Genomic DNA, 25,458 nt, shown 5'->3' on the forward strand with positions numbered 1-25,458 from the left:
CTAAGTTTTGAGTCTATTCTCCGTCGCCATGACCGGTGCGTGTTTGGAACTTGTTGTTTTGATCTGTTGCGGTGCTAGTAAAAGTTTGTTGTAATTGTTGCTCCGATGATTTTTGAGGTATGTGGATGTGTTTGTCGCGTTTATTTGGTACTGAATCTCTGATTTGTGGTGATGGTTGCGTTGTTGTTTGGTGGATTGTTGCCGTGGGTTTGGTATATGGGGGATTGGTGATTTGCCTGTCCTTTACCTGTGGCAGTAGCTTGTTGATTTGTTTTTTTAGGCCCGTTTTGTAAGTTTGCTGATATGGGATAACGAAATCTGGTTCATAGTTTTGCTTGGTTGTCGATGGTATGGCAGTCTGTTGTTGATGATTTGATGGTTCCGGTGCTTTTCTGCTGTCTCTAGATGAAATGCTTCATGTAGCCTATTAGATGGTGGTGTTACTTGTGTAGTAGTGTGTGTTTTATGGGATTTGGAATGTGTAATCTCTTTCTACTCGGTGCTTTTGCAAATCAGCTAGTCTGTGCTTTCTATAGATTTAGCCCCTGGTTTTTTATTGGATTTGTCAGTTATTGTTTATTAGATAGTGTGTTAGTTTGTAGTCCTTTATGTTGTTGTTACTTTAAACGCTTCATAAATACAATGTATTTTTTTTTGTTTTTGTAGCTTTTGATTAGTAGCAATGAATTATCGGTTTACTTTTTTTTTGTATTTCTGTTGTCTAATTGATCGATTTGGTTAGGTTCTTTGATATTGAAGTATTGACTGTTTTTTAGGGTAGTAGTTTATTGTTTGCTTCATTATTGATAATTTTTTTGTTCAGTTTTTTTCTTTGTAGTCTTGATGGCTCGGGAAAGGCCTGGTGGTGTAGTTGATTTATCTTCCGCCAGTGATTCAGAAACTGTTGGTTCAGAAGATATCCAGTGTTCTCAGCTGCCTTTTGTGGATTATGATTCCTATGAATCACTTTTAGAAATTCAGCTTGTTGGAGAAGTGAGTTTTTTGTTTGTTATTTTTAATTAATTGTTAAAGGTTTTTTATATGTATCTTTGTTTTTATGTATTTATTTTCGTTATTGCAGGGTGATTCCTCCGGTGATCATTCAAGTTTTGACCGTCTTTTGTATGAGAAGTGTGTAAAAGATGTATGTTCAATTTTTTCGTGTATCTTTACACTTTTATTTGTTTCTATGTTGTAATTTTCATTTTCCTTTTTCCAGTTTAAGAAAATTAAGACTATGAAGAGGAGGCTTCAGATGGCATTGAAGCATAAGGTTATTTGATTAGTTTGTTATAACAGTTTTATAGTTTTATTTCTTTCTGTGTATGTTGTTCAGTTTCAGTTTTTGTTTTTTGAGTGTTAGTGTTTTTGTTCTTATGTTTCCGTAGAAATTGTGCTTCATTGCTATTAAATTGCTTCATTGTTTTGTGTAATATGCAATCATTTTGTATTTTATGTACAGTGAAGGGTTGGAGATGGCGATTCTTGATTTTGAATTTTGATATAAAGTACTTTATGTTTCTTTGCTAAAAATGGTAGTTAATTGAGGATTAGTGGATGTTAAATCTGTTGATCCAAGTGTTAAACCGGATTTGTTTCTTAAGTTATGTGTGTTCAGAGTTGATCTAGTTAGTTTTTGTTCATGGGAGTCTTGAATTGCTAATCTGCTGTGCGTGGTGATTTTTTAAATATGTCTAGGTTGTAGATTTTTATGTCAAATATGTCTATTTTAGTCAAGCACCAAGTTGATTTGTATGAATATGGAGTTTTATAATGTTGTACTAGCTGACCTAATTTTAATTAGGGATTGGAAATTTTGCAATGAATCTAGAGTTTTGTTAATGTTGTAGTAGTTGTCCTACTATTAATCAGGGATTGCAATGTTTTTACTAGTTTCAATTTTAGAAGTTGTTTTGTTCAGTTTTAGTTTTTATATTTTTCATGATTTTTTAGTTTTGATGTTCCTGTTTGTTTATGATATTTTAGTTTTAATGTTCCTATTAGTCTCTATTCTAGAGCACTAGTTCTAGTGATGTGTCCTCTCTGTTCATCCTTAGTAGCAGTTAAGCTGCATAGTGCTTCTCTTTTGTTTGTTTCTTGGTTGTTCAGACAACAGCTAGTTTTTAGCAGCTGCTTTCTGTCTTTCTGTTTAGCAGTGGAGCAACGGTTTTTGTTTTGCAGTAAATCCTTGAGTTGGTTGAAGTAGTAAGTTGTTGGTTTCTTCTCCCTTGCCATGAAGTGCACCTCAATCTGATTTTCTTTTTCTGAACATATGGTTTTTTTATATTTTTTGTGTTCTTTACAATATATGTTTTTTGAAGTATTCTACTTATTTCAGTCTAAGAAGAAGAAAATTGTAAAGAAGACTAAAGATGGCTTCACCAGATTTTCTCCCACAGCTTTCATGAATGTGATATCTGCTCTTTCCCCTAAGAAGAAGGCTGTCATTGAGAGCTATGGTTATGGTTCTTTGTTGTTGGTCAATAAGTGCTTTGTGCCGTTTGCTACGTGGGTTGCACGTTTAGTTGATTCCAAGTCTGGTGATATTATTCATGATGGAAAGGTTATCTCTCTTACCGAGGAGTCAGTTCATTTGGTTCTTGGCCTTCCTTTTGGTACTAGACCATTTCCACCTGATCCAAGTGTTGGTAAGGATGTTGTCTTATCAAAGTTTGAAAATGATAAGATTCCTCTAGTTTGTTTCTTTGCTGATAAGTTGATCAATAAGGACGATCTATCAGATGAAGATATGTTTGTTTGCTTCATGGTAGTTGCTTTCAGCAGTTTTTTGTGCCCAAATACCAACACTGTTCCAAGTCCCAAATATTTAGGTGTTTTTGAAGATATTGATCACATAAAGGAGTTCAATTGGTGTGGTTTTGTGTTGGAATGGCTACTGGATCATATCAAGGCTTTCAACAGAGGAAAGAATGATAAACTGAAACACTATCAAGGTCTTGGAGGTTGCTTATACTATCTTGCGGTAAGTTTAGTTGTTAAGTGTAAATATGTTTGATATGTTATTGTATTTTGAGGTTATTTTTTCTTTGTGTGTTTGATTTGAATATTAGGTGTAGGTTATAATGTATTTGCTTTGTTTGCTTCCTTGTAAGGTTGTTTACTTGGATCACATTGATTTTCGTCAACATCAAGTTGTAGACTTCATTCCTCGAATTTTGGTATGGAAGGAAGATATGATTCAGTTTTATTGTAATCTTGACCTTAGATCTCCTAGTGTTTATGGTTACAGACCATTGCTTGAGTTTGAGAAAACTTGCTATTACAAGGTTTGATCTATTTTCCTTTATGTTTTTTCTTTTAGTGTTCAATGGGGATTAGTTGTTATTTGATTTGTGTTATATATATATATATATATATATATATATATCGTCTGAAGACAGTTTCGTCTGTTGATGATCTTGATGTTGAGTTTTGTGAGAAGATGGAAAGGGTTTCTAGCTATAAACTTCCTTTAAGTCTGGAGCTAAAAATATCTAAGTTGATTGACAAACATTGCTTTAATTGTGGTTTGTCTTTTAACATGGATGTCACTTCTCTTGGGAATGTTTTGAAAGAGTTTCAAGATATGTTTGCAAGGATGTCGCGTCATGTGTGTAGAACTGATGTTAGAACAAAGGATTTGGTCTTGGATATTATGGAAGCTATTGCTCAGACCAATGCTACTGTTGATGATGGTGTTGGTTCAGATGTTCATGCAAGGGCAGTGAATGTAGCTGATGTTATATCTGATGGTGCTCCAAAAGAAGCTAATGTTGTTGCTCCTAAGGTATCCTTTTTCCCCTTTATTTTTTTCTCTTTTTTTGTTATTGATTTTACATTTTATTTTTAATTTTGTCTCTTAGGGTTCTGTCAATACTTGTGTTGGATCTACATCGAAATCAGCACAAAAGAATGTTGTTGTTCCTGGTTCTAAAAATGTATGTAATAACTTTATTTTGTTATTTTTGAAATTAATAATTACTCGTCCTTTTTCTCATTGGTTTCTAATTTAAATTGTGTTGTTCAGGTCATTGATGTTGAGTTGGAGGAGACTATGCCTAAGCTGAAAAAGAGTAAGGGTGTTGTTTTTCTTTCATGTGTTTGCTATATTTATAGTATTTCTTTTGTTCCATGTCTTAGTTGTTTATACAATTAGAAGTGTTAATATAGTTTTCTATGTTACTAGAATATTTTTAGTTATTAATATTGTAGTTGGTATGAGGTTAGCCATATTTTATTTATTTGTTCTACTGTACTATATATATATATATATATGCTAATGCATTCCATTGAAGTTAGTCTAGATTTTATGACTTTTGTTTGTATCCCGTGCATGTTTTTATCTTTTTTGATTCTCTATCCTTTTTGTAGGTACCTGTGCTATTTTAAGTCAGAGATCGAAGTCTATGTCTGGTGCTATCAATGCTACTGTTCATAACCCGTTGGGTGACATAACTAATGCTAGTTCTCGTTCTGGTTCTCATGGCAACTGTTCTGATTTTAACAGAGATGTGATTGTTATTGATAAAGAGAATGTTACAGTTCGTGATTCTGTTTCTCCATCTCCTTGTCGACATCGATCAAGATTTGTTGCTTCGAAGGTATGTGTTTATATTTTTCTATGCTTGATGACCTTTTTTTTATGATGCTCACATTTCATTTTTAGGTGTCGCAAGGTAGTTAGAATGACTCTCTGAACAGTAGAGATGAGGTTAGTTTTCAATTATGTCTTATTTTTTTTTGTTTTGAACATCTTTGTTCTGTCATGCCACTTGTAATAATTTTACATTTTTCATAGTGATTTATCTCTTTTTATTGATTAATTTTGTAGGCTCTTGTGTTTATGCAAACCATTCCTTTCTCTGATGATGGATCTCCTCATATTACTCCCAATCTTCCCAGAAAGGCTTCTGTTTCCCATGTCCTTAATAATTCTGATAAGAGGATGCATGGTTCTGCTATTAAAGGAAATGTTAGTTTTCCTGCATATTTATTCATTGTTTGTTTCTTTTGCATATTTATAGTTGATATATGTTTGTTCATCAATTTAGGATACTTCTCCAGTTATTTGTACTAGTTCTAGGCCTTTTGCTGAAACTATTAGAGTTGAGACTAAGAAATCAGATGCTTTGTACAATTCTAAGTTTGAAAAATCAAGATCAAGGATGAGCACATAGAGTCCTTATTTATCCCTTGGCAAAACTCATGGATTTCCTGCTGATTCTTCAATTGATCCTAAAAGTTCGACGAATCGTTCTGATTTCAAGGTTAGGAATTCTTCAACTAGTGGCAAAATTCCTCTTCATGGTGCTAGATGGAAGGTTTATCCAAGTCGAGTTCTTATTGATGATTTTGTTGTCATGGGAGATAAGTTCAAAGTTTCAAAATCTAAAATTGCAAACTACAAGGCTATATGTGGTTTGGCTAAACCACGTTCTAGCAAAGTAATCTTCTGTGTCTTGGTCTTTTTTGTTTTGTATTGTTGATTTTAGTATCTACATGTGTTTTATTTGTTAGCAAACTGTTTGAATGATGGTTTTTCCTTGTTTAATTTTTTCCCTTATCTGTAGTTTGGATGCTTTGTACTTTGGAGGTGTCCGTTGTACCTATTGGGCGCTTGGTGAATCTATGAAGCCAGGTGGTAAAGTTAATAAATTTGTTGTGGCTGTGTTTTGCTATCATCTTTTCTGTCGACCTGATGGACATCCAAATGTTTCTAAGCACCGTTACTTCTTTTCTAATATCTCAGTATGTATTTTGTTTTATTTTAATTCAGGTTTGTATTGTTTTTTATTCATTCTCCTTATTATATCTTTATATTTAAGGACAGTCTTCTCAACGATCATGATGAAGTTGTTGTGGATGTGATGATGACAGCTTTTGAACGTTCTGCCAGGGCCAGGCCTCTTTTCCAATCAGACATGGTATTTTTTTAACATTTTTTAAGAATTATGAATCATTCTAGTTTTTGTTTTGTTATGAATCATTTTATTTATAATGTGTCTTTGTTTATGCAGTTGTATTTCCCAACTTTCTATGAAGATCATTGGTTTGTATTTGTTGTCGACATCAAGGATAAGAAGTTTGTGTTTCTTGACTCATACTTTTCTGAAGTTCATGCTTACCAGTAGTATGTTAGGGAAAAGATGGTACAATTATTTTTTCTTGATGTATTTTTTTGTTATTAATTGTTTGTTTATTTAATTAGTTTTTGTGCTCTAGATCCTAGAATTTAAATTTTGGTGGGATAAGTTTGCTAAGCGTGATATGAAGTTCAAAGATTATGGTGTTATATACCCAAGTGTGCCCAAGCAGTCTCCAGAGAATGAATATGTTTCTCTACCATATTTGTTCTAGTCTTTCTAGTTTTAGAGTTTGATACGATTCTCTTTTTTGGGTTCATCATTTAATGTTTTTGTTTTAAAATTTCATGTAGTGTTGATTCTAGAATTTATACTATGATGTTCCTTGAGCATTGGACTTCGCCGAGATCATGTCTTTTTTTAGTGTTCAGCAGAGATGACATTGCAAATATAAGGATCAAATTAGCAAATGAGATGATGTTCAATCCTACAAATTCAGGAAACAAGACTCTAGTCATTAGTTATGATATGAGTGAGGTATTGTACAACCTTTATAGGTTTATATTATTTTGACTTGTTTTTTATGTTCATTGTATATTTTTATTTGTTGTAGGACGGTGGCTCTGAGTAGCTGTTGCTTAAGTGTTTTCTTTTTTTCTTTTGCTTTTGTTGGCTGATGTTGTGTTCGTAGCTTGTATAGCTATCCCTGGTGTTTGTGGACATTTGATATGCCTGTCATATATAGGTTAGTACTTAAGGACATGGTTTACAATATGCTTGTGCTATGTTGCACATCATTGAACTAAGGATCTATTACATATGAGAAGTCTATTCAGTATTACATATAGCTCATCTTGTTGCTAACTTCACTTTTCCTTTAATTTCATGGTCTTCACCTACTCCTTGCTTGCTCCTCTTAAGTTGCTTGTCTCTGTGTCATTTTCTTCTTTGTCGATTTCTTCAATCCCTTCGAGTTGGGCTTCACTGGCGATCCTGTGATGAAGAAATATAGTTGTGAATGTAGTTGTGTTAATATTTTTTCAGTCTTGTCATGATATTATGTTTGCAATGAATTTTACTTGCTAATTTATATGATTTTTACCTAAACTTTCATTTGTTGTTGTTTTCTTCTTCTTGCTCTCTTTGATCCTTATTTTCTCCTTTACCTATGCTATATGTGTCTTCATTCTCTTTGGTTTTTCTGGCCTGCCCTTATTTTGTATTCTTTCTTCATCCTGTATCTGGTTCTTTGTATCATAGTCTTCATTTTCTTTTTCCCCTTTTGTTTCTTCTTGTTCATCTAGTCCATTTCTGCTATAAGATAATATGTTGCTTCTTCTCTTTTAGCTGCCTTTGAATTCATAAGAGCAGATTTCCTTGATAGTATATTGAATCTTAGCAATGAACTTGTTTGGACTGTTTTGTCCTCTATTCTTTGCTTGATCATTCATATATCCTTTTTCCTCCATCTATCTATTATGTACTTGTATGGTATTGTGCTAATTTCCTTTTCTATGATGATTTTTAGGATATGAGAGCATAGTATGCTGTCTTTGCTGAATTTGGCGCAGATTCAACTGAATTCTTCTTTGCCATGTGTGAGGTTAGTTAGGATTATATATCTCCTGATCCTTTGTGCCTTGTATACTTGGTTACTTCTTTGCCAGACTTCAAATATCTTTCCTTCTTTCATTTCCTTGTAAGTTAGTGTTGAAGTAGCTGCTAGTTGAACCTAGAATTTCTTGTATATGCTCCTATTGTATAACTCTTATGCGTGCCTCTCAAATGTGTACCCAAAAAGTAGTTCCTTTGGTCTTTTTTGGTTGCTGTAGTGGTCCTCTAGGTTCTCTGCTCTATCTATACTATCAACTATGCATTGGTACTCTGCCACAAAGCTAATAATACTATAGGTTGGACCCACATTTTCCTTGAATCTTGCATTTGTAGCTTCACTTCTTGATGTGCTTTGGATGAAAGGGAAGAAATCATTTTTGTAGTAAACTGGTATGAATCTTTTCCTTGTTTCCCACTTTTTTGTTAACTACTTGTTCTCTAGGTCTCTTTGCTTGATCATCTCACTCCACAAGTACTCAAACTCTTCTTTTGTGACAGAGTTGTTCACTATGTCTTTGAATTCCTCATATAGTCCGTCTTTAGCTGCAAAAACTTTGATGTTCTTTGAGTAGCATTTGGTTTTGATGTGGAAAAGACAATTCATGTGCCTTGTGTTTTTCATCACTTCTTCAATTGTTGTTTTCATAGCTTTGTCTTGGTCTGTTATTATAGTTTCGGGGTGTTTCCCACCCATTAACTCTAGGAATGTCTCAAGCACCCATTTGAATGTTGTTGTTGTCTCATCTTGTAGGAAAGCACATCCAAAGATACATGTCTGTGCATGTCCAGTGATTCCAACAAAAGGTGCAAATGGCAGCTGGTATTTGTTTGTCATATATGTTGTGTCAAAGCTGACACAGTCTCCAAAGTCTGCATAATATTTTAGGGAGGGTCCATCTCTCCAAAATTTATTCTTGACTTTGTTCTCATCATCTAACTCAAATTTGTAGAAGAATGTAGGATCTTCACTCTTCTTCTTTCTCAAGTTGTCTAGCACCTTTGTCATATCTATCTTTGTTATGAAGTTGTTGACATCCTTTTTCTTCACTAGTAATGTTGTGGGTCCTCCTCTGAGGTATGACAATATAGAGATCATTTTTCTTGTAGGAATGTTATTGTCGTTCATAGTCCTTATAAGTGCCTTCTCCATTTCAGTCATAAATTTATGACCACTAAACTGTTGGTTACTCTGGCCTAGGCACAGTTCATGATTGTGATCTAAATTTAGTCTAATGATCTTCCATATGTCATCTTCTTCTTTAACCACCATAACACATTGGCAATATGTTTTGTTTGCTACATTTGTCTGTCTTTTTGGTCCTTTCTTTTTCCAATATCTTTGTCAACTTTGGTCTCCTACTGCTTTGTAGTTTTTTTCTTTGGTGGTTTTCCATATCTATGACACTTTATTGTGAGTTTGGTTATATCATTGTTCCTTTTCTTGCTTGTAGTTCTTGCGACATGTGCTACTACGGTTTGAAACCCAGCGATGAATCCATAGAAGTTGAAAAAGTGGTGAGCTTGATCTTTAGTCTTGAATTGCATTTCTAACTGTGGGGTATACTTGCTATTGATCTCTATGTTGTTCCCTTTTGAAGCTGCTATCTGTTCTCTTATGATGAATTCATCTATCTCTTCTTCAGTTAGTTACTGACTGTCATTGGCTTCTGTACTGTCTACTTCTACTTGTACATGTTTAATATTTGATGATTATATCATTGTCTTTGTCAATTCTAATGTTGTATTTGATAAATCTTCTGCCACAACCTGTGTCACTTCTTGGATCTCTTGAAGTTGCATGTTGTTGAAGATTCTATTTTGCCATCATGGTTCCTCATTCTGAGTTAAGTAGTCTTGATCCTAGTTGTTGATCTCATCATCCTGAATATGTAATTATAAGTGGTCATTGTTTGTTTTTGTTACTCAATGTTGCTATAGTAAATTGATATTTATTCTGAGTTGGTGTGTAAATAGTCTTACCTGATACTCTGAAAGTGAGTAATTGAATTCATTGTTCTCTTTAGGATTGATGTTCATCTTCTCCATTGGCATCTACAAAATAGGTTTATATATGAATCAGACAAGTTCTTTAAGTTTTTATATCTGAGTCTATTTTGTGTTTTTAGTTTAGCTCTTGTCCTTTTTCTGCATTACAAATGTCATAGTCATTTCCTCTATACAAATCTGTTATTGCTTCCTAGGGTTGCATACTTTCCTGCATTAATTTTCATTAAAAAATGCATAGGAGTTATTTTTATTTTAGTACAATTATTGAATTTTTCATCTATATATTTGGCATTTTTTACCTAAAATATATCTGGACCCAGCAGCAATGTTGTATATGACCCTTGCATTTCTTGAGAAAACTAGAACATGAAACCAAATTATTTATATTAATCATGCACTGAATTTACACTTGTAAAGTAGATGTAAGTTAAAGAATTTGGAAATGTAAATTTGCTTACTGAGAATACTTCTTCTTGGGAGTTCGTGATTTGCTCCATTAGAAGTCCTGCTAAGCTTTCCTGTGTAAATTGAAATTGATTTTATTTTTGTTTTTACTATGTTTTTTTTGGTAGTAATATATATTTGCATTTTTTCCTAGGAGAAGTTTTTTTGTTTTACCTTGCTTCTAGTATGTAATTGAGAAAGGTATGTATTGCTTTCAGCGATTCTTGACATTTCATCTTCTGTAATTGTGCTTGATTTTAATGTGCCATCGTCTCTTTGTAAATCAATATGTGATCTGTTATACAACCTGCTGTTAGCTTTTGTAACTTTATTTTCCTATTTCATACCTACAAGTTGTACATCTGTCTGAAGTGGCCTTCCCATTCGTTCCTTTGATGTCTTGAAGTTGATTCTCCAAATGGATTTGTTGCAAGGTAGGTAAATTGTACCTATTAATTAGAGTAGGCAGTGAGTTATTGCAATCTATAGGCTATAATTCTTATTCGACAAAATATGACTATTTATGTAGAATTGGAAGAGAAGTTGTTTACAATCTGTCTGTAATGTACCTGTAGAATCATTAGGTCTAGTAGTTTTGATTGGATGCAGTGTTTACCTCTGTTTTATCTCCATCTTTATGCAGCTGAAGCTGTCTGGATCGATCTGGTGGTTCCATTATTCTTCCTTTGCTTCAATCCTATGCTCAGATCTAAATTTTGGGTGTATCTCTTTGTGGTGTCGACTAGATGGTGTTCACGCATAGGTAAGTTTGATTCTTTCATTTTTTGCCTTTTTATTTTCTGGATTTATGTTTTTCGACCTTCTTGGTGGCCAAGTCTTTCTTTTTTATGTTTTGCCCCTTGTTGTCTTTGTTATATGTCTTTGTTTTGGGCCTTTGATATGCGTGCTCCCTCAGTTGGGCTTTTTTCGTGAGCTGATGCGTAAGGTTTCAAGACATGTGTAGGGTTTTTTCTTTTGGGCTTTTTTACTTCTACAATGCCTGTTTAGGCCCATTCTTTTGTTGGTAGCTGTTTTGGGCTTCCTAGTATTCATTTGGCTTTGTTTTGGTCTTTATTGATTAGTATGTGGCCTGTTAGGTCAATTTTTTGTGAGTAACTAGTTGGTGGTTGTCATTTGCTGCACCGTGTGATTTTTTTATTGGTCTCACCTTCCCCGCGGTTATTACTCTATTTACTCCACCGTGTGACCTTTTCTCTTCTTCCCATTGTATCTGGACAGCCAACTATTTCAATTTCCCTTTTTTATTGTCCTCCCTTTCTTTATAAAGACTAGGTTTTATCTTAGAGTTTGCGTTCTTGTGCTCTCTAGTTGTCTTCTTTTGTTTCGTTCTCCGACCTTGGTTTTGGACGTGCATGTAAGTTTTTCATTTTCTTTCCATATGAACTTTTCTCTTTTCTAATGTAGACAGTTTGCCTTTTGGTTCTTTTTGTTATATGACGGTGATTCTTGTTCATGTGTTATTTTTGTCATGTATTTTTCAAATTCATTTTCCGTTAGATCAGATTATGTTTGTTTACTTTTTGAGTATTTTTTGTATTATTCAGATTCATTATCTGTTTGATGAGATTTAGAAGAAGTTTCTGTCTTAGTTCCTTTTTATTTCTGTGTGTAGTGTTTTGTATTTTTCAGATTTAGTTTTTATTTTGTATTTTTTAGATTCAATTTCTGTTAGATCAGATTCAGAAGTAGTTTCTGTCTCAGTTCCTTTTTATTTCTGTGTGTGTATTTTATGAGTAGTGCTCTGTATTTTTTAGACTCCAAAATGGGCAGTTATAGTTTGAGTATTTTTCATTGAGATTTAGTTTTTCTATTTTCCTTTCAGGTTAAAATGATATTTTAGTCTTTTTGTTCCAGTTTAGTCAATTTTAGTTGCAGCAATCAGGTTGAGTTTCAGGTTTAGTTCGGTTTATTAGTCTTAGTCTAGCCTATTGAGTAAAGGTTCAGTAGTTTTGCAATCATGTTTAGATTCAGTTATCTAATTTAATTCTATTTAGTTTTAGTGACCAATATTAGCTATCAAGTTCTGGTTTTGGTTTTGTTGGATAGAGGTCAGCTCTATAGTCCATTTTTAGTAGTTTAGTTTCAGCTTCTTTTTTTTTATCGAACACGTAGGAGAGCTGCGTATCATTATATTAGTAGAAGAAAAGAAAGTCTTACAGAGACTGAAACCCACAAACACCCACACACACCCACTAGACCATAGAAGCTAAATCACCGAAAAAGAGTTACAAGGACAACCACGAACCCCCCACCCCCTGCAGAAACCTAAGTTGCAGTTCGGGCAGAGATTAGGGAAATCCCCTTACCCCTGCCACACTCCACCAAGCAGCCTCCTCCTTGGCCAGGTACAGGACCGAGTTAACATTTGGGACTGCTCTATTGAAAAGATAGTCATTTCTATGCCGCCAAATGCTCCAGGTAGTTTCAGCTTCTAGTACATGCTTGTGTTGCATGTTGGATAGAAGTTGAGTTTTACACTTTAGTCTTAGTATTACAGATCTTACGGTTCAATTTCACTTGAACCAAAATTACAGCTCAATGTTTCATTGAAAGTCCATCCTTTTGGTTTTCACAGTTGAGTTATCTGTAGGTATTGTTGGTTTAAGCAGAGTATTTGTCAATGTCAGTATTTGTTGGATTAATTGAAGTACAGATTCAGAAGTAGGTTCTGTCTTAGTTCTTTTTTATTTTTGTGTGTGTATTTTATGAGTAGTGCTCTGTATTTTTTAGTTTTAGAAACATGAAGTTATAGTTTGAGTATTTTCTGTTTCATTCCATTTTTTATGTCTTATGTTCTTTTTAGATTCAGCTTTAGGTATCTCATTATTACTTTTAGTTTTTTTTCTGTATATGTACTATATTGGAAACATATGATAGTTAAGTTGCTTTAAGTTTCTTTATGAATTTAGTGTTATTTTAGTTCTTTTTTTAGGCCAGTCTTAGTTAAGTTTAGTGATTTATTTCTTCAGATGGATCCTATGGTGGGAAGGTTCATCATGGAGGAGAGAAATGTTTCTAGTTATGTTTTAGAAATGTTTGCTTTGGATGCACCTATTGCTGGAAGTGTTTCTTCCTAGGCTCGGTTGATGGCTGTTAGGTTGCATGGAAATCTACATGGTAAAGATAACGTTATGATTGTCTTTCGTGCTTTGAAGCACATTTGTCGGCAGCATCTCTTGAAGGAACTTAAAATTTGTCTGGATGAGGCCTATGGCATTGTTTATGTTTTATGTTATGATGATGATTTCACTATTGTGCATCGCGCTTGGAAGATTTCTGTGGATTAAGATGGTGTTTGTTTCAATGAAGTGAAAAGTATTGTTTTAAGGAAGGACTCCCACTCTGATTTTTTCGGTATTGCAGTAATGATCAAGGTATTTTTTTTCTTTGAATCATTAATTTGAGATTTATTCCTCTATATTTTAGATTCTTATATATATATATATATATATATGTGTTTTTTCTTTTTTGTGATGTTTTTTAAGAGGTGCCTATGTGTTGTACTATTTTTTCCCACTTTTTTGTTCTTTATGTTAATAGATCTTTTTATATTTTTAGGTTGTTTCCCCCAAAATTCATTGGTTCCTAATGCTGAAGTCCCATTCACCTTGGACAACGAAGATGTATCATTATTTGTTGTTGATTATTTGGGTTTAGTTCCAGGCCAGCAAAACCGGCTTATTGCTGCCAAAGGTTTGAGCAGTGTTAAACTTGTTGGTCGGGCTGTTAGATAGAACCGAGGTAAAGAATGGCTAGCTATATATAAGTTTGTCTTAGATTCCGAGAATGGCGTTGTCTATGTTCTAGTTAAAGACAAAGAAGATGCAAATATGATGGCTGGCCTTTCTTTCTTGGTTGGTGGTGGCATAATGTATCTTTATCGTGTTCTGAGTATTGGTGTCAGAGCTAAAGCTGAAGATTCGTATCAGAGTTTTCGTGTTGATAAGATTTGGCCTTTTACCTATCAGCCTCCTGTTTATGGATCTTAGAAGTTTTAATTGGGCTGGTGTCTCCTAGATTTTTTAATAAGAATGTGTGTGTCTATGTCAAGGTGACTAGAAGAGGATGATTCAAATTTTATGGCTGGGAGCTAAATCTTTTGGGAGAAGATGATCCATCTCAGTAGGATGGTGCTTTGCAACTTTAGTTTCTAGATCTTTTGTTTTAGTTGGCAAGCTGTGTTTGTAACAATTGAACAATTTATGTTTTTTGAACCTAGTATTTGTATGGTACTTTATTATGTGGGTGCTTGTAATAAATATTACTTCTACGTTTTTTTAAATTTTTTTGTATTTTTGTGTATTTCTTTGGTGATGTTTTCAATTACTGAGATGGAGCTATTTCAAATTTGTGTTGCTGATGTTTTTCTTTGATTACCTTGATTAGCCTATTAGGTAATTTTCTTTCTATAATTTTTTTGTTTCTATGTACAATAGCTTGTTTGAGTGTGACCCAGTTTTTTTGTGCCATGCAGATAGCAATGATGGATGTCCATGTTGAATTTTTTAATGAAAGAGTAAGTTGGTTTTCTCTGAGTGTATGTCTAACTGTGTATTTGTTCTTGCAATTATGGTTAGCTGTTTGTTTTGGTCTTAGTGTATGTGAAATTTTGGCTATACATGGTACTCCCTATTTGTGTTGATCTGTTTACTTGGCTCTGTGTGTGTAAAGGGCACTATTTTGAGGTTCCTTTGGTTCTGTTATAATGCTGTGTTATTGGAATTAAGTGTCTTTCAACTTACTGTGAGTGTCTTTCTCTTTGGCTTTATATATCTCAAAGTTTTAATAGATTTATGCTCTGCATGTGTTTTTCTAGTTCTAACATGTTTATGTAGTTACTAGGCGCAATCATTGACATATGCCTTTTTTACATTGTTTATTCAATGTTTTTATAGTTTCTTTTTTATGTATTTACACTAAACTTTCAAGTGTAATTTGTATGACAAGGTGATGTAAGTTACATATATTTGATTGATTCTTTTTTGTTTTTGTTATTTCTGGTATGCTGAGGTGGAGGTGGATTTTAATGTGGAATTGTTTCTGTTTCCACTTTTGTTTGGATAGTGGCTGAGACAGGCATTTGCTGATTGTCTTTTCTGCTTTGTTGGTGAGTATTCAATTTTTTGATCTATTCATGTAGTTAGTAGGCAGTATGAGTGAGATATAGTTGGATTTATCTTTCACTAGTGCACTTACAATTTCCTTTTTCTGTATTTACACTAAACTATGATGTGTAATTCATTCATTGGTTGACATAAGCTGTATATTTAGCAGTGCAGATTTTAAAGCAGTCGTAAGTTTCCTTGTTCACCTTTCTAATCTTCTGTGTTGTAGATTTGTATGTGTCTTTGTGAAGTATTTGCCATATTTCCTATTTATATTTGGCTTCCATAGATTTTTTTGGAATTTCTGGCATTTGTGAAGTATCTGCCATATTTCTATTTTGAATTTGGCTTCCATAGAAAAAATTTGGAATTTATTTGATTTTTGACTTTTTGTCATGTGTACATGTTCAAGTATGACACCATGCATGGCAAGTGGAAGCTCATTGACATGTTCACACTTTTCAATATCTACCATTCATGTAGTCAATAGACTATCATTTTCATCTTCATTCATTTACATTGGCATTTGATTGGATTTACATTTTCCTATTTCTAAATTTACAGTCAACTGTGTAGTGTAATTTTGGTATGAGATTAGTGTAAATTTGGGAATTTATCAATTTGTGAAGTATATGTCCTATTTATCTTTGCCATTTGGCTGCCATAGAAAAAAATTGTAAACATTTGAATTTTTGAAGTATTTGTATTGTTGGTGACTATTATTTGCTGTTATTCTTGACATTTTTTTCAATGTGTTCTTTTTTCTTATTTGTGAGCTCCTTCTCTTGTTTGTGGCCTATGATGCAACAGATGAGATGTTTGCACCACATTGATTCATTGTTGCAGCTGTTTTTCATGGTTGTTGGCAAATCCTTCTGAAGCAAATTGTATTTTTGAGTGTTTTAGCTGACAGGTAACATTTCAAATGTTTGCTATTTTTTAGGGTTCAAGATTTCCTATTTGCTCCCTTTAGTAGTGGAGAATCTCTGGTTTTATCACAAAGAGGCACTAACTGCTGCTGACTTGAAGGTACAGCTTTTGCTTCATGTTCCTTTATTTTTTTAAAAAATCATTTTTGTTTGTTTATTTGCATGCTGTGGTCAAATTGATTGTTGGCTAACTAGTATTTGGATTGTTTTTTTGTTCAATTGTATTTACAATTTCATATTTGCATATTTACACTAATCTATGCAGTGTAATTTTGGTGTATGGGTGATGTAAATTTTGTTTCTTTTTTAATTTTGCTTCTGTTTATAATTGTCAGATTTTATTTTTAATTTGTAATTGTTAATTTGTTTGTTTTGTATGATTCATCGTTGGATGTAGATCAGAGGGTCTTAAATTCATATGTTTATCTGTGTTTGATCATGTGATTATGGCACCTTGTAGATTCGGTTGATTTGGCCTCATCCATCAACCGAATGATAGGATAGGCCAAATCAACCAAATGATAGGTAGACAGATCCTTCTTTTAACAAGGTGAGACTACACTTTGTTCATGAATGGGACCTAGCTAAAAGGAATTTAAAACACACCATTCTTACAATAGATTTATGCCTTGCAAATTGTTGTTTATGACTTGACAAATATTATCATAATAAGTAATCCGACTAACTTTAAGACATTTTTTGTGACATACATTTAGTTATGTCACTAAGTTTAAGTGCCTCTGGAACAAACGTCATAAGATGACACATTTCTTGTAGTGTTCCACGGCTATGATGGTGTCATCCCTGGTAGGAGGAGATCATCAGCCTATTATCACCGGGATACGGAACGTCGCTGAGGCCGTGGGCGACGCCGGTGTGCGATGCGTGGTGCTATCCTCCACCATTGGCACCATGTACATGGACCCGTGCTGTCACCCCAAGGCATCGCTTGGAGATTACAGTGGCGTGCGCGGGGGCTGGACCACATCCCGGTGGTGGTACCCGATGAGCTACTGTAGCCTAGCATGAACACTAGCACCCTGCACATACTCAAGTACCTCGCTGGGAAGACCCAGTAGTACGTCAATGAATCACATGCCTACGTGGACATCAAGGACGCCACCGAGGCGCCCGGTAATGGTGGGCGGCGGTACCTCTATGCCGAGCGCATTCTGCACCATGGCTAGCTCTGCTGCATCCTCGCTAGACTCTTATCGGAGTACCCTATTCCAACAAGGTATTACAATTCCCGAGTATTGCCATACCTCCGACGTAGTCACACAGCCATGAGCACACGCACCTCCTCGGTGCCAGCAGGACCTCTGACGTCCCTGTCATGCGCACGCTCATGCCGTGTGGCTACGCACCCTGAACGTCCCCGTCAGGTCTGCGCTCACATTGTAACACCTTTGGTGTTTTGACCTAGCACTAAAATTTGACATGTCATCATATGCATTGCAAAGCATTCATAAAGTAGAAAATTTTGAATGCATTCACTAAATAAGCTTTATTTCATAATGTTGTTATTTTATGTGATGTGATTCAAAACCCTAAATAAAGATCATGACCATAAGGGTCAAATTTCATGTGATCATGTGTGGCCATGTGTCATTTGACTCAAATAACCCTAATGGGCCATGTTATTGGTCAAAAATCAAAGTTAAAGTAAAAAGGTAGACAAATCAAATTTGAATTCAAATTCAAATCATAAAGGTCCTTTTTGCCCCTTTTGTCTAATTCAAAATCCATGTGGAATTTGGGGTTGAGGCAAAATGCAAAGTTGAAGATTATTTTATAAGGATCAACTTTGGTATTCAAAGTTTTTCAAGTTTACATATAAAATTTGGAGTAATTTTGAAATGATTTAAATGCTCAAATGCACCCCAAATTCAAATTTCAAAATGGAGGCAGAATTTGAAAATGTTCCTTGAAGCAAAGTTGTAGAGTTTGAAAAGTTGAGCAACTTTCATTTTTGGAGATTTTCAACTTCTTTAGAAAATTTGTGAGTAATTTGAAAAATCGACGCAGTGGCAAATCTGTAAATACTTCAAAAATCGAGTTGGTAACAGGGCGTCACCGCCCCACCGCTGGTGTCCTTTCTCCGGCCTTCTAGGCATGCCTGCAACTGCCCTTGGCTTCACGCTGGCGCGGGGAGCACGTTGCGTGTCGAGTCCGCGCGTTCCTGGCCGAGCTTTAAGACCCAGACGACGTCGTTGGTTTTTCTTTCCTTCCCTCTGTTTTCCCGACGCCGCCGTCTCAACTCCGGTGAGCTTCTCTTGTCTCCTCAGCGCAAGTTAGCCCCAGAAAAGCCATGTTCTAGTTCTGTTTGCTCCTTGCGCATTCGACCGAGCTGTTGCTACCACCTGATTTCGCCGAGAGCTCGCTGTCCACGTTCATCTTCCTCGCGGCCGGTGACCTCAACGGAAACTCCGATTCACCGTGGCCAGCATCATCCGGTGAGCCGTTGCCCTTGCTTGTTGCCTCTATGGCTTCGTCTCGATGCTGTAGTGCTTATTCCACTCTTGCCTGCTCGTTTTGCCCACTGTAGTCGCCAGAACGCTGTCGTCGACGAGGTCTGCTCCGCCGTGATCTCGGTCACCATCGAAACGCGTCACCATAGCTTCTCCGGTCTCGCTTGTTGCTTCAACACGATCGGGGTGAGCCACTGATGCTTCCTGAACTCTCTGTTTCACCGTTATCGGCCTTGTTTCGCTGGCGTAACGTTGCCGTGCCACCGCGTCCGCCATGGCCGGTGTCAGCCTTGTTCCATGTCGTAATCAACCTCCAAAGTACCACTAATCGATGTGCCTAGCTCTGGTGAACATGTTAGTACTTTGGCCGTCGCTGTTGGGCTCACCGTCGGCGAGTTAGCGCCGGTCAACGCCGTCGAAGCCACGGTCAATGCCCGAGGTTGGGGATGACATGTGGGGGCCGGCCATCAGTGAGAGAGAGAGATAATAGTGTATTTTGGTATTTTCTGATTTTGAATAGTGCAGAATTTTTGGAAATTTGTAGGAAAATAATCATAGCTCCAAAAATTCTGAAAATTTGTGTGTAGCTTCTGTACATGTTCTAGTATGGTTCAAAAATTTGAAACTTGAAATTTGAATAAATTTTTAATGTTCAAATATTCAGTCCATTAATTGATAAATGCAATTTCCATGATTTTTGTAGGCCACTATATAATTCCAAAAATTATGAAATTTGTTTTGGTACACTAATTTGTCATGAGGAAGCTTACATAAAATTTTGAGGTCATTTAGAACAAGTTTATTTTTGGGCTTATTTCCAAATTAATTCAAAAATAAACAAAGCAAACCCTAAGTGTTAGATTAGTGTTTGATCTTATTTTGGTCATGTTTTGTGACCAGTAGGGTTTCAAGATCAGTTTGGTCAAGTCACTTGTGTGGTCCTTGATGGTAGAATTGCAAGTTGGTTTTGTTGGCTTGCAACTGTACCGTGAAGGACAGTTGTATTCGAGGTGTTGTTATATTTCATGTACCATGAAAGCATCATGTTTACATTATCATCATGTTGAAGCATATGTTATCATTTCGTGTAGAATCCGAGAGTGAAACGATTCTAGTGGAGCAAGTTGTGGAAGAATCCCCAGTTGTCACGGGATTCGATAATTGTGGTACTGATCCGGAATCCGAGATCGTCAACGAAGGCAAGCCCCGGTTTAAGCATTAAACCATTACCTTGTTTACTTTGAAAAGTTTATCACTTATGTTACTTATTGCATTAAGTTGATTAATTCAAATGTTACCTACTTGATGCATTACCTACCTTGTTAGTTGTTTACCATCCTTGAAGATGTTTTCATTTACAAAGGCGTAGAATGCTTAGTATGCTTTATGATAGGCTTTCAAAATAAAAGTTTTGATACAATCAAAGATGGCATACTGGCCAAAGAAAGAAAGAAGGTTGAATGAACTAGAGACTAGTAGGGTGACTTATCTTGAATTTTGGGTAATGTTGCCGACTATGTCGCTTAAAGGCCACTCATTGTGGATCTTCTGAACGAGACACTTTGTAGTACTAGTCACATACTCCGGTAAGCCTACTTCAGCTAATCCAATGCTAAGACGAATGCCCACGCACTGGGAGTGGCGAGATGGCGGGAGTAGCATGTACCCTCGTGGCTGGAATGTGGCCGGATTTGAGGTGTGCTGTGCTCTCGGGTGGCGTGGAGACGGCTTAGTATAGGAGGATCCGGTAGTGAGGTTGATATATGCAAGATTAAGTTCTACATATGTCGTGTGATAAGGAATCCCTAGCTGGAACTTGAATCAATTCGAATTGCCGGTGCTCCACGGATATGGAGACTCGATTCATTACAGAAGCAATGCAGGACTGGTGAATTACTAAAATATGAGAAAAGAATGGAATGAGAAGGAATGGAATATGGGAAATGTACATTTAGTTAAGATAATGAACTAAAATGACTTAAGGGTAAAACTTGAAAATAGGATAAGAATAGTAACCTTTTGGCAAAGAACTTTGAATCTTGCTACATCCCTACCTTGCCCCAACCCCTGCATCTCTAAAAGTCTTTCACCCCTTTCCGTTGGGTTAGTCTTGTTAAGTACTTGTGTACTCAGGGTTTGTTAACCCTTGTTGCAGGTGAGTCACATGCACAGGCTTGTTTTGGTCCCTGCTGCATGTCTATGTTTGAAATCAATGACGATGAGGAATGATGAATGGCCTTTGGACAAGGCACTAGTTTGTATGATAAATAATGTTAATGTAATATTATCCCGCTACTATGGTTGTATGACACTTATGGTATTGTAAGTTTGAAAACAACTGGTTTGTAAACTATGTTATCATAAGACTTCCGCTATATTTCACTCTGATGTATATATTTGAATAAACTGTTGTAATCTGCAATGTCTATGATTGGGATCCTATTCAAAGAAAGATTCATGGATGATTCAGGTTTCCCGAGGACACCCGACAGACCTGTTGAGTTGTTGGGAACTCGTGTACGCTATCCAAGGTCTGTTAAGACAATGATAGGTGCACATGGGCCCGATTTCTTAGGAGGTTCTGCCACACACGTGTTGTGTGCCCGTGCACCCCTGATGCAGCCGTCAAGCGCATGCCCGTGGCTACATGGCCGCTGCATGGTTGTGCTCATGTGTAACACCCCAGGTGTTTGGCTTCCACATTTGCACTTGCATTTCATGAACATGAGCATTGTTCATCCATTCATAAGTTTATACCACATGAAACATGATTTCGAAACATTGTAACATGTTGTATATTTCATGTGTGTTGTTTCTTTTATGAAATGAATAGTGTGCAACACTTAAGTGCAACATGTGCAACTCACTTTAGTGAAACAAAGCTAGTTACTACCATGCAACAAGATCATGAAACATGTGAAACATGACTATGAAACAAATGTAACATTTCATGTGTTTTTCATTGTTTCAGTACATACAATGCTTGATTCTTATGTGACCAAGGTGTGGTGTGGCTAATAATTCTCTTGAACAACTTAGTGACACCTAGAATGTCATTTGGAACATTGTTCATATTGATCATGTCGCCTAATTATGATTTCAAATAGTGGTTTGACTTGTTTTGACCCCAGAACTCTGTTGTTTGACTGTTTAAAAAGTGTAGCTTAGAGTGTTTGCATGTCCGAGCAACCTAAAGCAAAGTTGTAGAAAATTTTATAAGGAACAAACTTTGTTTAGAAGCCAAGTCATGAAAATGTGCATAACATGCTCAAACAGGTCCCACAAGTCAGTATTGAAGGCTGACTCAAAACTTGGAAAAATTTCTAAGTCTTAGTTGCAATGTCAGTTTGATTGAGCTGACTTTGGCTTGATATAACTCGTGATCCTTTGAGTTTTAGCTGGTGATTTCTGAAGCATTGTTGTAGCCCTATCATAGCTTTACAACTTTCATGTATATGGTTTTCATTGATTCGTCATGGTTTAAGAGATCAAGCACCATCAAGTGTCGCTATCAGGCATCGAAGGAACTCTGAATGGCGAGCTACAGTGCCTGACCATTTTCAAAAAACCACCACAGCGTGGCGCCAACCGTTGCCGGACGCCTGACCACGCAGCCATGCACCGCGGCTATCCTGGCGTCATAGGCCACGACTTGAACCTCCCACGCGCCTACCCGACCGGCTCACAGTCCAGTTTTTCACTTCCTTTGCCTCCACAGCGAGCAACAACAGAGCAGCGCCGGCTCTGCCATTGCCAAGCAAGCCGCGCCGTCGCTTAGCTCACTCGCCGCCGCAAAAACGTGACTGCTAGCTCCACCACAACACCGCCGTGTCCTCCTCTACCTCGTCGACTGTCTAGCTGAGCAATCCATGTCTTAGGTGAGGGCCATTGGCCATTTTTCTGCCGTCGTATCCATGGCCGCGCCTCGCTGGAGCGGAGCTCACCGCAGCCAACTACCACCGAGGCCTTCTCGTCCTCCTCTCTTTGCTTGAATAGCACCATAGTGACCTCATGGAGCTCATACCAAGCTCGAATGAGGCAGCCAACGCTCACCGTCGTCGGCGCTCCGCACCAGAGCTCTGCCGTGCCGCCTTCACCGGTGACGTGCCACCACCGTTGAACCATAGGCTTTGCCAGTAGCACCAATCGATTCACCTCCTCACATAGAGCACGTAGGTGTCCTCGGTGTCACCGGAGTCCTCGCCGTCGGTGGGCTAGACCACCGCCGTGTCGTCGCGTGCCATCTCCCCTATTCTGTGTCGCTGACCAGCGGGCCCGGCTGACACGCGGGTCCCACGCGTCAGTGACACTTCAGTTGTAGGATAGTTCAAATTTACAGATTTGTATGCTGTTTTGTGAATTTTGTATCTCCTTGTTGGTAGATCCAAATGGTGTGATTCAAATTTTGGTAGACTCACAGGGAAGTCTAGTATTTAAGAAAAATATGACATGAGCACATGATGTAGAAATGTTGGATGAATTAAATAGGAACTTGAAATGTGTTTTTAAATGCATGCAAATTTGTTTAAATTATACCTTGAGTTTCTGTGATCCAAAAATTATGAAATTTTGTGGGTAAGCTATTCTTGCTTAGTAGAAGCTCTGGTAAAAATTTGAGAGTCATTGCTTGTATGGTTTTTGAGTTATAGATTTTCCTTTTATCATTGATTGATACTTGTGTAAATTTTTGTAAATTATCTAGGAATCCTATGACCATGAAACTTTGTGGATAGTATCCTAGTACCTTAAGGATGCTATGAAAAATATGAAATCTGTTGCTTGACACTTTTCACTAAGGTTTCCTAATTATGTCATTTTAAGCCATTATGTCTTATCATTTTTGTGTAGGCTGTTATACTTGCTCAAATGGTGTGAAATTTTTATGGTAGTCTACTTAGAGCATGTAGTATCTACTGTAATTTTTGTAGGTTTAATGGGATAGTTTTCATATATGTTTACCATTTCCTCTAATTAATTAAATAAATTAAGAAAGGTATTAAAATAAATGTTTTGGTGAGGAACACCCTACTTTCTGGTGTTCTTGTACTATGCGTAATAAGTGAGTAGAGTTAGCTTTGTCCAATTATGTGTTTACATCATAAGTTAATAATTATTTTGTTGGCATTATGTCCCTCTGGACAGATCTAGGGACTTTATAAAGTTTCCCATGATATTTTGGTTTGCTGTGAACGTGATGAATACAAAAGTTGTAGATCATTTATGTATCTACCTCTTGTCAAAATTTGATGGCATTTGGCCCAGTAGTTTAGTAGCTACAGCTGTTTAAAGTTAGGTTCCAGTTTTGCCTACTCTTTGTCTTGTGAAGACAGGTTTCTGTTGATTGAGGAATTCGACCTAGTAAAGGTTGGAATCATGCTTTGAGGTCTGAAAATGAATCATAGACAATTTCATAAGCTTTCCAAATTGTCTTGTTGCATGTCATTTGGATTTATAAATCTCCAGTTATGGCTAGTTTACTGTACCTCTATATAGTCTCCATTTTTGCTGGAATACGAATGCTTGAGTGTATGCTTCGTTGCCACGCCCTCGTTGATTGTTTCAGGGCTAGCCTAACTTGAGAACATGCTTAGGTGCAGGTGCTAGGTTATTAACTGAAGATGAGCAATTATACATTAGGTTGTATAAACTTGGTAAGTAAAGTGATTTGAATAGAGCTTAAGTGGAATATGCAGACTACAGCGAACATGTGCATTCCCCGAGCATCCCTGACTTCTTTCATGTGCATTCATGATATTTATCTTGCGCATTCATGCAATAGGTGTGCCAGAGGGAGTGACGTTGCTGGAGTTCGAGGGAGCCAACCAGGAGGAGGAGCTCGAGGTGTAGGAAGCCGACGAAGCAGCCGCCGCGGAGGAGTTGCCCGAGTGCCTTGACCACCAGCCTTCCTCTTTCCTGAAAGGCAAGCCCCAGAGCATATTAAGCCTCCCATGTTTTTACAAATACATTGAGTACCTTTTATTCGTTGATGATGCATTAAGTATAGGAACTAGTTGGAACCAATTGTTGCATTATATATCCATCCTTGTCCAGATATCACACTAGAATCCTATTTTAGTTTAGGAACAGGTTAAATGCTTAGCCATGCTTAGTGCGGTAGAAGTCAGGTGATTTCCTGTCACCTGTGAGCTTTAGGATGAGGTGGATCACGGTTGGCTATATTTGCTATCGTGGAAAAGAACCATGTTAATAATGAATTAAGACCGGGCAGAGTCTTGTGTAGGTTGAACATAGTGACTCTGTCTGTGTCGTTTAAGGACTGATACGCTGTATGTCCTCATGTCATGTTGAACGCAGCCTAACACTTAGCTGGCCAAATAAGTCATTCTGACCGTGAAGCTGAGTAGCTCAACTCAGGCCGGGATCCGTGGGGGTTGGATGCATTTTGGAGGTAGTAAGGATGTGCGGAGAACCATTGGCATAAGTCCAAGGGGAGTCTGGTGCTTAAAATCCTGCACTTCCTGGCAGAGTGGTTCTCTGAGAATGCAGGGTGGCCTGGACCTGTGTCTTTTCTTTTATTTTTCTCCTGAGTTGTACCAAAGGTGACTTGTTTACGACCCTAACGGGGGAAGCAGGGTTTGTGTTAGGAATAACCCTCCAGCTGGATAGGAATTGATTCGAATCGTTGTCTCTCCCGGATAGTGAGAACTTGACTGAGCAGCGGCAACGTAGATTCAATTAATTTAATGATATGGTTAAATAGATGATGATGATAAGGTTGCCATAATGTATACCTAATATGGTTATTAATGTTTGCACCCTAATA

The 25,458-nt window shown here is 36.7% G+C and overlaps 1 protein-coding gene and 2 pseudogenes across 1 annotated transcript; 2 read left to right on the forward strand and 1 right to left on the reverse strand.

Annotated features, from left to right (window-relative positions):
* The first annotated feature begins 843 nt into the window (after positions 1 to 843).
* LOC136510713 (uncharacterized) lies at positions 844 to 4,684 on the forward strand. The gene is made up of 10 exons (XM_066505071.1): positions 844 to 993; positions 1,082 to 1,144; positions 1,220 to 1,273; positions 2,339 to 2,983; positions 3,114 to 3,287; positions 3,323 to 3,787; positions 3,864 to 3,938; positions 4,028 to 4,073; positions 4,372 to 4,601; positions 4,667 to 4,684. The coding sequence occupies exons 1-10, from the start codon at positions 844 to 846 to the stop codon at positions 4,682 to 4,684; spliced, it is 1,920 nt and encodes a 639-aa protein (XP_066361168.1).
* Positions 4,685 to 4,843: 159 nt separating this feature from the next.
* On the forward strand, positions 4,844 to 6,714 carry LOC136512670 (uncharacterized; annotated as a pseudogene).
* Positions 6,715 to 6,999: 285 nt separating this feature from the next.
* LOC136510714 (protein FAR1-RELATED SEQUENCE 5-like) lies at positions 7,000 to 8,847 on the reverse strand (annotated as a pseudogene).
* Between the last annotated feature and the right edge of the window lie 16,611 nt (positions 8,848 to 25,458).

The sequence above is a fragment of the Miscanthus floridulus genome, chromosome 16 (assembly GCF_019320115.1).
Source record: "Miscanthus floridulus cultivar M001 chromosome 16, ASM1932011v1, whole genome shotgun sequence".
In the NCBI taxonomy this organism is placed as follows: Eukaryota; Viridiplantae; Streptophyta; class Magnoliopsida; order Poales; family Poaceae; genus Miscanthus; species Miscanthus floridulus.